The sequence below is a fragment of the Salmo salar genome, unplaced genomic scaffold, assembly GCF_905237065.1.
Source record: "Salmo salar unplaced genomic scaffold, Ssal_v3.1, whole genome shotgun sequence".
NCBI classification, from domain to species: Eukaryota; Metazoa; Chordata; class Actinopteri; order Salmoniformes; family Salmonidae; genus Salmo; species Salmo salar.
Genome location: NW_025547958.1, coordinates 267,230 through 280,850, shown reverse-complemented (window position 1 = coordinate 280,850; position 13,621 = coordinate 267,230). Strand labels below are relative to the sequence as shown.

The following is a 13,621-nucleotide window of genomic DNA, read 5'->3' as shown; positions in this document are numbered from 1 at the left end:
TAAAGGCAAAAAAGGCCATGGTGGCAGAGTAAATACAATTTAGCAAGTAAAACACTGGAATGGTAGATTTGTAGAAGAAAGTGCAAAGTAGAAATAGAAATAATGGGGTGCAAAGGAGCAAAATAAATAAAATAAATAAATACAGTAGGGGAAGAGGTAGTTGTTTGGGATAAATTATAGATGGGCTATGTACAGGTGGAGTGATCTGTGAGCTGCTCTGACAGCTGGTGCTTAAAGCTAGTGAGGGAGATAAGTGTTTGCAGTTTCAGAGATTTTTGTAGTTCGTTCCAGTCATTGGCGGCAGAGAACTGGAAGGAGAGACGGCCAAAGGAGGAATTGGCTTTGGGGGTGACCAGAGAGATATACCTGCTGAAGCGCGTGCTACAGGTGGGTGCTGCTATGGTGACCAGTGAGCGGAGATAAGGGGGGACTTTACCTAGCAGGGTCTTGTAGTTGACCTGGAGCCAGTGTGTTTGGCGATGATTATGAAGCGAAGGCCAGCCAATGAGAGCGTACAGGTCGCAGTGGTGGGTAGTATATGGGACTTTGGTGACAAAACGGATGGCACTGTGATAGACTGCATCCAGCTTGTTGCGTAAGGTATTGGATGCTATTTTGTAAATGACATCGCCGAAGTCGAGGATTGGTAGGATGGTCAGTTTTACGAGGGTATGTTTGGCAGCATGAGTGAAGGATGCTTTGTTGCGAAATAGGAAGCCAATTCTAGATGTAACTTTGGATTGGAGATGTTTGATGTGAGTCTGGAAGGAGAGTTTACAGTCTAACCAGACACCTAGGTATTTGTAGTTGTCCACATATTCTAAGTCAGAACCGTCCAGAGAAGTGATGCTGGACAGGCGGGCAAGTGCAGGCAGCGATCGGTTGAAGAGCATGCATTTAGTTTTACTTGTATTTAGGAGCAGTTGGAGGCCACGGAAGGAGAGTTGTATGGCATTGAAGCTCGTATGACAATGTCCGGCCTGCACAGAGCCCTGACCTCAACCCCATCGAACACCTTTGGGATGAATTGGACCGCCGACTGCGAACCAGGCCTTATCGCCCAGAATCCATCGATCAATCAAATGTATTTATGAATCCCTTTTTACATCAGCCGATGTCACAAAGTGCTGTACAGAAACCCAACCTAAATCTCCAAACAAAAAGCAATGCAGGTGTAGAAGCACGGTGGCTAGGAAAAACTCCCTAGAAAGGCGGGAACCTAGGAAGAAACCTAGAGAGGAACCAGGCTCTGAGGGGTGACCAGTCCTCTACTGACTGTACTGGGTAGAGAGGAACCAGGCTCTGAGGGGTGACCAGTCCTCTACTGGCTGTACTGGGTAGACCAGAGGAACCAGGCTCTGAGGGGTGACCAGTCCTCTACTGACTGTACTGGGTAGAGAGGAACCAGGCTCTGAGAGGTGGCCAGTCCTCTTCTGGCTGTACTGGGTAGACCAGAGGAACCAGGATATGAGGGGTGGCCAGTCCTCTACTGACTGTACTGGGTAGAGAGGAACCAGGCTCTGAGAGGTGGCCAGTCCTCTTCTGGCTGTACTGGGTAGACCAGAGGAACCAGGCTCTGAGGGGTGGCCAGTCCTCTTCTGGCTGTACTGGGTAGACCAGAGGAACCAGGCTCTGAGGGGTGACCAGTCCTCTACTGACTGTACTGGGTAGAGAGGAACCAGGCTCTGAGAGGTGGCCAGTCCTCTTCTGGCTGTACTGGGTAGACCAGAGGAACCAGGCTCTGAGGGGTGGCCAGTCCTCTTCTGGCTGTACTGGGTAGACCAGAGGAACCAGGCTCTGAGGGGTGGCCAGTCCTCTTCTGGCTCTGCCACGTGGAGATTATAACAGTACATGGCCAAGATGTTCAAATGTTCATAGATGACCAGCAGGGTCAAATAATAATAATCACAGTGGTTGTAGAAGGTGCAACAGGTCAGCACCTCAGGAGTAAATGGCAGTTTGCTTTTCATAGCCGATCATTCGGAGTATCTCTACCGCTCCTGCTGTCTCTAGAGAGTTGAAAACAGCAGGTCTGGGACAGGTAGCACGTCCGGTGAACAGGTCAGTGTTCCATAGCCGCAGGCAGAACAGTTGAAACTGGAGCAGCAGCACAACCAGGTGGACTGGGGGACAGCAAGGAGTCATCAGGCCAGATAGTCTTGAGGCATGGTCCTAGGCCTCAGGTCCTCTGAGAGAAGAGAAAGAGGGAGACCTCACTAATGCTCTTGTGGCTGAATGGAAGCAAGTCCCCACAGCAATGTTCCATCATCTAGTGGAAAGCCTTCCCAGAATAGTGGAGGCTGTTATAGCAGCAAAGGGGGACCAACTCCATATTAATGCCCATGATTTTGGAATGAGATGTGCAATGAGCAGGTGTCCACATACTTTTGGTCATGTAGTGTATAAATCTCATGATTCAATGAGTGTTTAATTATCACTATCTCACTATCTTTATTTAATTTTTACACCAGATGGACTACAAGGACTGCTGAGTAAGTAGTGTGTGTCTGTGTGTGTCTGTGTGTTAACGTGTGTGTTCACGTTTGTCTGTGTGTGTCTGTGTGTGTCTTTTTGTGTCTGTGTCTGTCTGTCTATGTTCCTGTCTGTCTGTCTATCTATGTTCCTGTCTGTCTGTCTATGTTCCTTTCTGTCTCTCTGTGTTCCTGTCTGTTTGTGTTCCTGTCTGTCTGTCTGTCTGTCTGTCTGTCTGTCTGTCTGTCTGTCTGTCTGTCTGTCTGTTCTAGTACCCATAATACATCATGTTTTATCTTCTCTGTCTCCAGATGATGTCACAAGAGAGAAGGGTGAGTTGCACAACTGCATGTATTTCATTGATTTAAGTGAAGGCACTTAACTTAAAAAATATATACTGTATGAATCTCATGATTCAATGATTTTTTAAGTGAAAACACTTGCCTTAAAATATTTACACTATATAGTACACTGATTAACTATGCTATATATACAAAAGTATGTGGACAACTATTTAAATTAGTGTATTTGGCTATTTCAGCCACACCCTTTGCTGACATGTGTATAAAATCAAGCACACAGCCATGCAATCTCCATAGACAAACACTGACAGTAGAATGGCCTTACTGAAGAGCTCAGTGACTTTCAACGTGGCACTGTCTTAGGATGCCACCTTTCCAACAAGTCAGTTGGTAAAGTGTCTGCCCTGCTAGAGCTGCCCCGGTCAACTGTATGTGCTGTCATTGTGGAGTGGAAACATCTAGGAGCAAAAATGTGTCAGCCGTTTAGTGGTAGGCCACAGAATCTCACAGAATGAGACCGGCAAGTGTTGAAGGGTGTAAAAATCGTCTGTCCTCGGTTGCAACACTCACTACAGAGTTCCCAACTGCCTCTGGATGCAACGTCAACACAATAACTGTTTGTCTGGAGCTTCATGAAATGGGTTTCCATGGCTGAGCAGCCGCACACAAGCCTAAGATCACCATGCTCAATGCCAAGTGTAAGGTGGAGTGGTGTAAAGCTCGCCGCCATTGGACTCTGGACTAGTGGAAATATGTTCTCAGGAGTGTAGAATCACGCTTCACCATCTGGCAGTCTGACAGATGAATCTGGGTTTGGCGGATGCCAGGAGAACACTACCTGCCCCAATGCATAGTGCCAACTGTAAAGTTTGGTGGAGGTGGAATAATGGTCTGGGGCTGTTTTTCATGGTTCTGGCCCCTTAGTTCCAGGGAAGGGAAATCTTAACATTACAGGATACAATGACACTCTAGAAGATTATGTGCTTACAACTTTGTTTCAACAGTTTGGGAAGGCCCTTCGCTGTTTTAGTATGACAATGTCCCCTTGCACAAAGCCAGGTCCATACAGAAAGGGTTTGTTGAGATCGGTGTGGAAGAACTTGACTGGCCTGCACAGAGCCCTGACCTCAACCCCATCGAACACCTTTGGGACGAATTGGAATGCCGACTGCGAGCCAGGCCTAATCGCCCAGCATCAATCGATCAATCAAATGTATTTATGAAGCCCTTTTTACATCAGCCGATGTCACAAAGTGCTGTACAGAAACCCAGCCTAAAACCCCAAACAGCAAGCAATGCAGATGTAGAAGAACGGTGGCTAGGAAAAACTCCCTAGAAAGGCAGGAACCCAGGAAGAAACCTAGAGAGGAACCAGGCTCTGAGGATTGACCAGTCCTCTACTGACTGTACTAGGTAGAGAGGAACCAGGCTCTGAGGGGTGACCAGTCCTCTACTGGCTGTACTGGGTAGACCAGAGGAACCAGGCTCTGAAGGGTGACCAGTCCTCTACTGGCTGTACTTGGTAGAGAGGATCCAGGCTCTGAAGGGTGACCAGTCCTCTACTGGCTGTACTGGGTAGAGAGGAACCAGGCTCTGAGGGGTGACCAGTCCTCTACTATCTGTACTGGGTAGACCAGAGGAACCAGGCTCTGAAGGGTGACCAGTCCTCTACTGGCTGTACTTGGTAGAGAGGATCCAGGCTCTGAAGGGTGACCAGTCCTCTACTGGCTGTACTGGGCAGACCAGAGGAACCAGGCTCTGAGGTGTCACCAGTCCTCTACTGACTGTACTGGGTAGAGAGGAACCAGGCTCTGAGGTGTGACCAGTCCTCTACTGGCTGTACTGGGTAGACTAGAGGAACCAGGCTCTGAGGTGTGACCAGTCCTCTACTGGCTGTACTGGGTAGACCAGAGGAACCAGGCTCTGAGGGGTGACCAGTCCTCTACTGGCTGTACTGGGTAGACCAGAGGAACCAGGCTCTGAGGTGTGACCAGTCCTCTACTGGCTGTACTGGGTAGACTAGAGGAACCAGGCCCTTGATGTTCTGTCTATGTTACTGTCTGTATGTCTATATTTATTTTTGACAAGTTGAGTTAATATATTTCCCTCCCTAGATGATCTTCAAAAGCAGACTGGACAGCTGGGTAAGTTTTGACTCTGTGTTTACTATATTCATGTGATTTTCAACATTATCAAAGGACATAGAGGACATGTGTTCTCTGTCTTTATGTTCTAGTACCCATAATACATCATGTTTTATCTTCTGTCAACAGAGGTCAGAATAGGGAGGTGTAGTCTGTCTTCATGTTCTAGTACCCATAATACATCATGTTTTATCTACTGTCTACAGAGGAGGTCAGAATAGAGAGGATGTTGTCTGTCTTCATGTTCTAGTACCCATAATACATCATGTTTTATCTACTGTCTACAGAGGAGGTCAGAATAGAGAGGATGTAGTCTGTCTTCATGTTCTAGTACCCATAATACATCATGTTTTATCTACTGTCTACAGAGGAGGTCAGAATAGAGAGGATGTAGTCTGTCTTCATGTTCTAGTACCCATAATACATCATGTTTTATCTTCTCTGTCTTCAGAGAAGCTCAAAAAAGATAAAGGTAAGTTGTGTGTGAAAGTAGGTGTGCTTCCACAACTGCATGCATGTATTTCATTAATTTAAGTGAAAACGGTGTTCCTGTCTGTCTGTCTGTCTGTCTGTCTGTCTGTCTGTCTGTCTGTCTGTCTGTCTGTCTGTCTGTCTGTCTGTCTGTCTGTCTGTCTGTCTGTCTGTCTCTCTGTCTGTCTGTCTGTCTGTCTGTCTGTCTGTCTAGCTGTCTGTCTGTCTAGCTGTCTATGTTCCTGTCTGTCTGTCTGTCTGTCTGGCTGGCTGGCTGTCTGTCTGGCTTGCTGGCTGGCTGTCTCTGTTCCTGTCTGTCTGTCTGTCTGTGTTCATGTCTGTCTGTCTATTTTCATGTCTGCTCATGTTCCTTTCTGTCTGTCTGTCTGTCTGTCTGTCTGTCTGTCTGTCTGTCTGTCTGTCTGTCTGTCTGTCTGTCTGTCTGTCTGTCTGTCTGTCTGTCTGTCTGTCTGTCTGTCTGTCTGTCTGTCTGTGTACCTGTCTTCATGTCCTAGTACCCATAATACATCATGTTTTATCTACTGTCTACAGAGGAGGTCAGAATAGAGAGGATGTAGTCTGTCTTCATGTTCTAGTACCCATAATACATCATGTTTTATCTACTGTCTACAGAGGAGGTCAGAATAGAGAGGATGTAGTCTGTCTTCATGTTCTAGTACCCATAATACATCATGTTTTATCTACTGTCTACAGAGGAGGTCAGAATAGAGAGGATGTAGTCTGTCTTCATGTTCTAGTACCCATAATACATCATGTTTTATCTACTGTCTACAGAGGAGGTCAGAATAGAGAGGATGTAGTCTGTCTTCATGTTCTAGTACCCATAATACATCATGTTTTATCTACTGTCTACAGAGGAGGTCAGAATAGAGAGGATGTAGTCTGTCTTCATGTTCTAGTACCCACAATACATCATGTCTAATGTACTGTCTACATCTGTCTATGTTTTATTTACTGTCTACATCTTTCTATGTTCCTATATATTACACTATATATTATACTGATTAACATCACTATATATTACACTATATATTGCACTGATTAACTACACTATATATTATACTGATTAACATCACTATATATTACACTATATATTGCACCGATTAACTACACTATATATAACACTGTATATTACACTATATATTATACTGATTAACTACACTATATATTACACTATATATTACACTGATTAACTACACTATATATTACACTGTTTAACTAGACTATATATTACACCGATTAACTACACGATATATTATACCGATTAACTACACTATATATTACACTATATATTACACTATATATTATACTGATTAACTACACTATATATTACACTGGTTAACTACACTATATATTACACTATATATTACACTGATTAACTACACTATATACTACACTGATTAACTACACTATATATTACACTATATATTACACTAGTTAAACACACTATATATTATACTGATTAACTACACTGTATATTACACTATATATTACACTGATTAACTACACTATATATTACACTGATTAACTACACTATATATTGCACTGGTTAACTACACTATATATTATACTGATTAACTACACTATATATTACACTGGTTAACTACACTATATACTACACTATATATTACACTGATTAACTACACTATATATTACACTGATTAACTACACTATATATTACACTGGTTAACTACACTATATATTGCACTATATATTATACTGATTAACTACACTATATATTACACTATATATTACACTGATTAACTACACTATATATTACACTACAGAGGAGGTCAGAATAGAGAGGATGTAGTCTGTCTTCATGTTCCAGTACCCATAATACATCATGTTTTATTTTCTGTCTACAGAGAAGCTCAGAAACGAGAAAGGTAAGTTGTGTGTGAAAGTCTGTGTGCTTCCATAACTTCATGCATGAATTTCATTAATTTAATTGAAAACAGTGTTCCTGTCTGTCTGTCTATGTTCCTGTCTGTCTGTCTGTCTGTCTGTCTGTCTGTCTGTCTGTCTGTCTGTCTGTCTGTCTGTCTGTCTGTCTGTCTGTCTGTGTACCTGTCTTCATGTTCTAGTACCCATAATACATCATGTTTTATATTCTCTCTTTACAGACAAGGTCATAAGAGAGAGGGGTGAGTTGCACAACTGCATGCATTTCATTGATTTATGTGAAAACACTTTCCTTAAAAAGTATTTACACTATATATTACACTGATTAACTACACTATATATTACACTGATTAACTACACTATATATTACACTGGTTAACTACACTATACATTACATTCATTAACTACACTATATATTACACTGATTAAATACACTATATATTACATTGATTAACTACATTGATTAACTACACAATATATTACACTGGTTAACTACACTATATATTACAGTGTTTAACTACACTATATATTACACTGGTTAACTACACTATATATTACACTGATTAACTACACTATATATTACACTGGTTAACTACACTATATATTACACTGATTAACTACAATATATTTTACACTGATTATCTACACTATATATTACACTGGTTAACTACACTATATATTACATTGATTAACTACACTATATATTATACTGGTTAACTACACTATATATTACATTGATTAACTACACTATATATTACACTGATTAACTACACTATATACTACACTGATTAACTACACTATATATTACACTGATTAACTACACTATATACTACACTATATATTACAGTGGTTAACTACACTATATATTACACTGATTAACTACGCTATATATTACACTGATTAACTACACTATATATTACACTATATATTACACTGCTTAACAACACTATATATTACACTGATTACCTACACTATATATTACAATATATATTACACTGATTAACTACACTATATATTACACTGATTAACTACACTATATATTACACTGATTAACTACATTGATTAACTACACTATATAATTACACTGGTTAACTACACTATATATTACACTGGTTAACTACACGATATATTACACTGGTTAACTACACTACATATTACACTGATTAACTACACTAAATATTACACTGATTAACTACACTATATATTACACTGGTTAACTACACTATATATTACACTATATATTACACTGATTAACTACGCTATATATTACACTGATTACCTACACTATATATTACACTGATTAACTACACTAGTTAACTACACTATATATTACACTGCTTATCTACACTATATATTAAACTGGTTCACTACACTATATATTACACTGATTAACTACACTATATATTACACTATATATTACACTGGTTAACTACACTATATATTACACTGCTTAACTACACTATATATTACACTGTTTACCTACACCATATATTACACTATATATTACATTATATATTTCACTGGTTAACTACACTATATAATACACTGATTAACTCTGCTATATGTTACACTGGTTAACTACACTATATATTACACTGATTAACAACGCTATATATTACACTGGTTAACTACACTATATATTACACTGCTTAACTACACTATATATTACACTGATTAACTACACTATATATTACATTGGTTAACTACACTATATATTACACTGTTTAACTACACTATATATTACACTATATATTACATTGATTAACTACGCTATATATTACACTGATTACCTACACTATATATTACACTATATATTACACTGGTTAACTACACTATATATTACACTGGTTAACTACACTATATATTACACTGCTTAACTACACTATATATTACACTGGTTAACTACACTATATATTACACTGGTTAACTACACTATATATTACACTGGTTAACTACACTATATATTACACTGGTTAACTACGCTATATATTATACTGGTTAACTACACTATATATTACACTGATTACCTACACTATATATTACACTGATTAACTACACTATATATTACACTGGTTAACCTCACTATATATTACACTGCTTATCTACACTATATATTAAACTGGTTCAATACACTATATATTACACTGATTAACTACACTATATATTACACTATATATTACACTGGTTAACTACACTATATATTACACTGGTTAACTACAATATATATTACACTGCTTAACTACACTATATATTACACTGTTTACCTACACCATATATTACACTATATATTACATTATATATTTCACTGGTTAACTACACTATATAATACACTGATTAACTATGCTATATGTTACACTGGTTAACTACACTATATATTACACTGCTTAACTACACTATATATTACACTGATTAACTACACTATATATTACACTGGTTAACTACACTATATATTACACTGATTAACTACGCTATATATTACACTGGTTAACTACACTATATATTACACTGCTTAACTACACTATATATTACACTGATTAACTACACTATATATTACACTGGTTAACTACACTATATATTACACTGATTAACTACACTATATTTTACACTGGTTAACTACACTATATATTACACTGACTAACTACACTATATATTACACTATATATTACACTGATTAACTACGCTATATATTACACTGATTACCTACACTATATATTACACTATATATTACACTGGTTAACTACACTATATATTACACTGATTAAGTACACTATATATTACACTGATTAACTGCACTATATATACAAAAGTATGTAGACAACTCTTTAAATTAGTGGATTCTATTTCAGCCACACCTGTTGCTGACAGGTTTATAAAATAAAGCACACAGCCATGCAATCTCCATAGACAAACATTGTCAGTAGAATGGCCTTACTGAAGAGCTCAGTGACTTTCAACGTGGCACTATCTTAGGATGCCACCTTTCCAACAAGTCAGTTCGTCAAGTTTCTGCCCCGCTAGAGCTGCCCCGGTCAACTGTATGTGCTGTTATTGTGGAGTGGAAACATCTAGGAGCAAAAATGTGTCAGCAGTTTAGTGGTAGGCCACAGAAGCTCACAGAATGGGACCGCCAAGTGTTGAAGCGCCTAAAAATCGTCTGTCCTCGGTTGCAACACTCACTATACAGTTCCAAACTGCCTCTGGATGAAACGTCAACACAATAACTGTTTGTCTGGAGCTTCTTGAAATGGGTTTCCATGGCCGAGCAGACGCACACAAGCCTAAGATCACCATGCTCAATGCCAAGCATCGGGTGGAGTGGTGTAAAGCTCGCCACCATTGGACTCTGGACTAGTGGAAATATGTTCTCTGGAGTATAGAATAACGCTTCACCATCTGGCAGTCTGCCAGATGAATCTGGATTTGGCGGATGCCAGGAGAACACTACATGCACCAATGCATAGTGCCAACTGTAAAGTTTGGTGGAGGTGGAATAATGGTCTGGGGCTGTTTTTCATGGATTGGGCCCCTTAGATCCAGTGAAGGGAAATCTTAACATGACAGGATTGTCACGGGTGTCGAAGGGATTAGACCAAGGCTTAGCGGGTTGCGTGCTCATCATATTTTTATTTATAAAGTGAACACGAAAAAACAATAACAAAAGAATGACAGCTAACAGATTTGCAGGCTAAACAAACAGCAGTGCAAATACAATCTCCCACAAAGGGACAGGTGGAAAACAGTCTCCCTAAGTATGACTCTCAATCAGAAACAACGATGTACAGCTGTTCCTGATTGAGAGCCACACCAGGCCAACAAAGAAATACACAACATAGAAACCCTAGAATACAAAACAAGAACATAAACCAAAAACCCCGGAACACATAAATCCAACACCCCTCTACATACACACACACCCCGAACCATATAAAACAAATACCCTTCTACCTAAATACATAGCCCGAACCACACTAAACAAACACCCCCTGCCACGTCCTGACCAAACTATTATAACAAATAACCCCTATTACTGGTCAGGATGTGACAAGGATACAATGACATTCTAGACGATTATGTGCTTCCAACTTTGTTGCAACAGTTTGGGGAAGGCCCTTCGCTGTTTTGGTATGACAATGTCCCCGTGCACAAAGCCAGGTCCATACAGAAATGGTTTGTTGAGATCGGTGTGGGAGAACTTGACTGGCCTGCACAGAGCCCTGACCTCAACCCCATCGAACACCTTTGGGACGAATTGGAACGCCGACTGCGAGCCAGGCCTAATCTCCCAGCATCAATCGATCAATCTAAAGTATTTATAAAGCCATTTTTACATCAGCCGTTGTCGCAAAGTGCTGTACAGAAACCCAGCCTAAAACCCAAAACAGCAAGCAATGCAGATGTAGAAGCACAGTTGCTAGGAAAAACTCCCTAGAAAGGAGGGAACCTAGGAAGAAACCTAGAGAGGAACCAGGCTCTGAGGGGTGACCATTCCTCTACTGGCTGTACTGGGTAGACCAGAGGAACCAGGCTCTGAGGGGTGACCAGTCCTCTACTGGGTAGACCAGAGGAACCAGGCTCTGAGTGGTGACCAGTCCTCTACTGGGTAGACCAGAGGAACCAGGCTCTGAGGGGTGACCAGTCCTCTACTGACTGTACTGGGTAGAGAGGAACCAGGCTCTGAGGGGTGACCAGTCCTCTACTGGCTGTACTGGGTAGACCACAGGAACCAGGCTCTGAGGGGTGACCAGTCCTCTACTGGGTAGACCAGAGGAACCAGGCTCTGAGGGGTGACCAGTCCTCTACTGGCTGTACTGGGTAGAGAGGAACAAGGCTCTGAGGGGTGACCAGTCCTCTACTGGCTGTACTGGGTAGAGAGGAACCAGGCTCTGAGGGGTGACCAGTCCTCTACTGGCTGTACTGGGTAGAGAGTAACCAGGCTCTGAGGGGTGACCAGTCCTCTACTGGCTGTACTGGGTAGACCAGAGGAACCAGGCTCTGAGGGGTGACGAGTCCTCTACTGGCTGTACCTGGTAGACCAGAGGAACCAGGCTCTGAGGGGTGACCAGTCCTCTACTGGCTGTACTGGGTAGACCAGAGGAACCAGGCTCTGAGGGGTGACCAGTCCTCTACTGGCTGTACTGGGTAGAGAGGAACCAGGCTCTGAGGGGTGACCAGTCCTCTACTGGCTGTACTGGGTAGAGAGGAACCAGGCTCTGAGGGGTGACCAGTCCTCTACTGTCTGTACTGGGTAGAGAGGAACCAGGCTCTGAGGGGTGACCAGTCCTCTACTGGCTTTACTGGGTAGAGAGGAACCAGGCTCTGAGGGGTGACCAGTCCTCTACTGGCTGTACTGGGTAGAGAGGAACCAGGCAGTTCTTCATGTTCTGTCTATGTTCCTGTCTGTCTGTCTATGTTCCTGTCTGTCTGTCTATGTTCCTGTCTGTCTGTATATGTTCCTGTCTGTCTGTCTATATTTATTTTTGACAAGTTGAGTGAATATATTTCCCCCCTAGATGAACACATTCAAAACTTGACTGGAGAGATGGGTAAGTGTTGTCGCTGAGTTTACTATATTCACGTAATTATCAACATTAAAACATTATCAAAGGAAATAGTCTGTCTTCATGTTCCAGTACCCATAATACATCATGTTTTATCTACTGTCTACAGAGGAGGTCAGAATAGAGAGGATGTAGTCTGTCTTCATGTTCTAGTACCCATAATACATCATGTTTTATTTTCTGTCTACAGAGAAGCTCAGAAACGAGAAAGGTAAGTTGTGTGTGAAAGTCTGTGTGCTTCCACAACTTCATGCATGAATTTCATTAATTGAATTGATAACAGTGTTCCTGTCTGTCTGTCTATGTTCCTGTCTGTCTGTCTATGTTCCTGTCTGTCTGTATATGTTCCTGTCTGTCTGTCTATATTTATTTTTGACAAGTTGAGTGAATATATTTCCCCCCTAGATGAACACATTCAAAACTTGACTGGAGAGATGGGTAAGTGTTGTCGCTGAGTTTACTATATTCACGTAATTATCAACATTAAAACATTATCAAAGGAAATAGTCTGTCTTCATGTTCCAGTACCCATAATACATCATGTTTTATCTACTGTCTACAGAGGAGGTCAGAATAGAGAGGATGTAGTCTGTCTTCATGTTCTAGTACCCATAATACATCATGTTTTATTTTCTGTCTACAGAGAAGCTCAGAAACGAGAAAGGTAAGTTGTGTGTGAAAGTCTGTGTGCTTCCACAACTTCATGCATGAATTTCATTAATTTAATTGAAAACAGTGTTCCTGTCTG

The 13,621-nt window shown here is 41.0% G+C and overlaps 1 protein-coding gene across 15 annotated transcripts in view; it reads left to right on the top strand.

The window, feature by feature from the left end:
* Window positions 1-13,621, top strand: part of LOC106598467 (butyrophilin subfamily 3 member A2) — a 55,735-nt gene that overhangs the window by 31,048 nt on the left and 11,066 nt on the right. For 10 of the 15 annotated variants that reach the window (XR_006763191.1, XM_045711729.1, XM_045711741.1 and 7 more), the window contains 10 exons: window positions 2,472-2,492; window positions 2,784-2,804; window positions 4,889-4,918; window positions 5,370-5,390; window positions 7,279-7,299; window positions 7,537-7,557; window positions 12,826-12,858; window positions 13,064-13,084; window positions 13,279-13,311; window positions 13,517-13,537. Coding sequence is in view for 14 of the 15 variants with exons in the window: in XM_045711729.1 (XP_045567685.1) it covers window positions 2,472-2,492; window positions 2,784-2,804; window positions 4,889-4,918; window positions 5,370-5,390; window positions 7,279-7,299; window positions 7,537-7,557; window positions 12,826-12,858; window positions 13,064-13,084; window positions 13,279-13,311; window positions 13,517-13,537 (243 nt within the window). In the remaining variant the exon portion in view is untranslated. The remainder of the gene's footprint in view (window positions 1-2,471; window positions 2,493-2,783; window positions 2,805-4,888; window positions 4,919-5,369; window positions 5,391-7,278; window positions 7,300-7,536; window positions 7,558-12,825; window positions 12,859-13,063; window positions 13,085-13,278; window positions 13,312-13,516; window positions 13,538-13,621) is intronic. The other 5 variants (XM_045711736.1, XM_045711730.1, XM_045711732.1 and 2 more) reach the window with 4 other exon arrangements.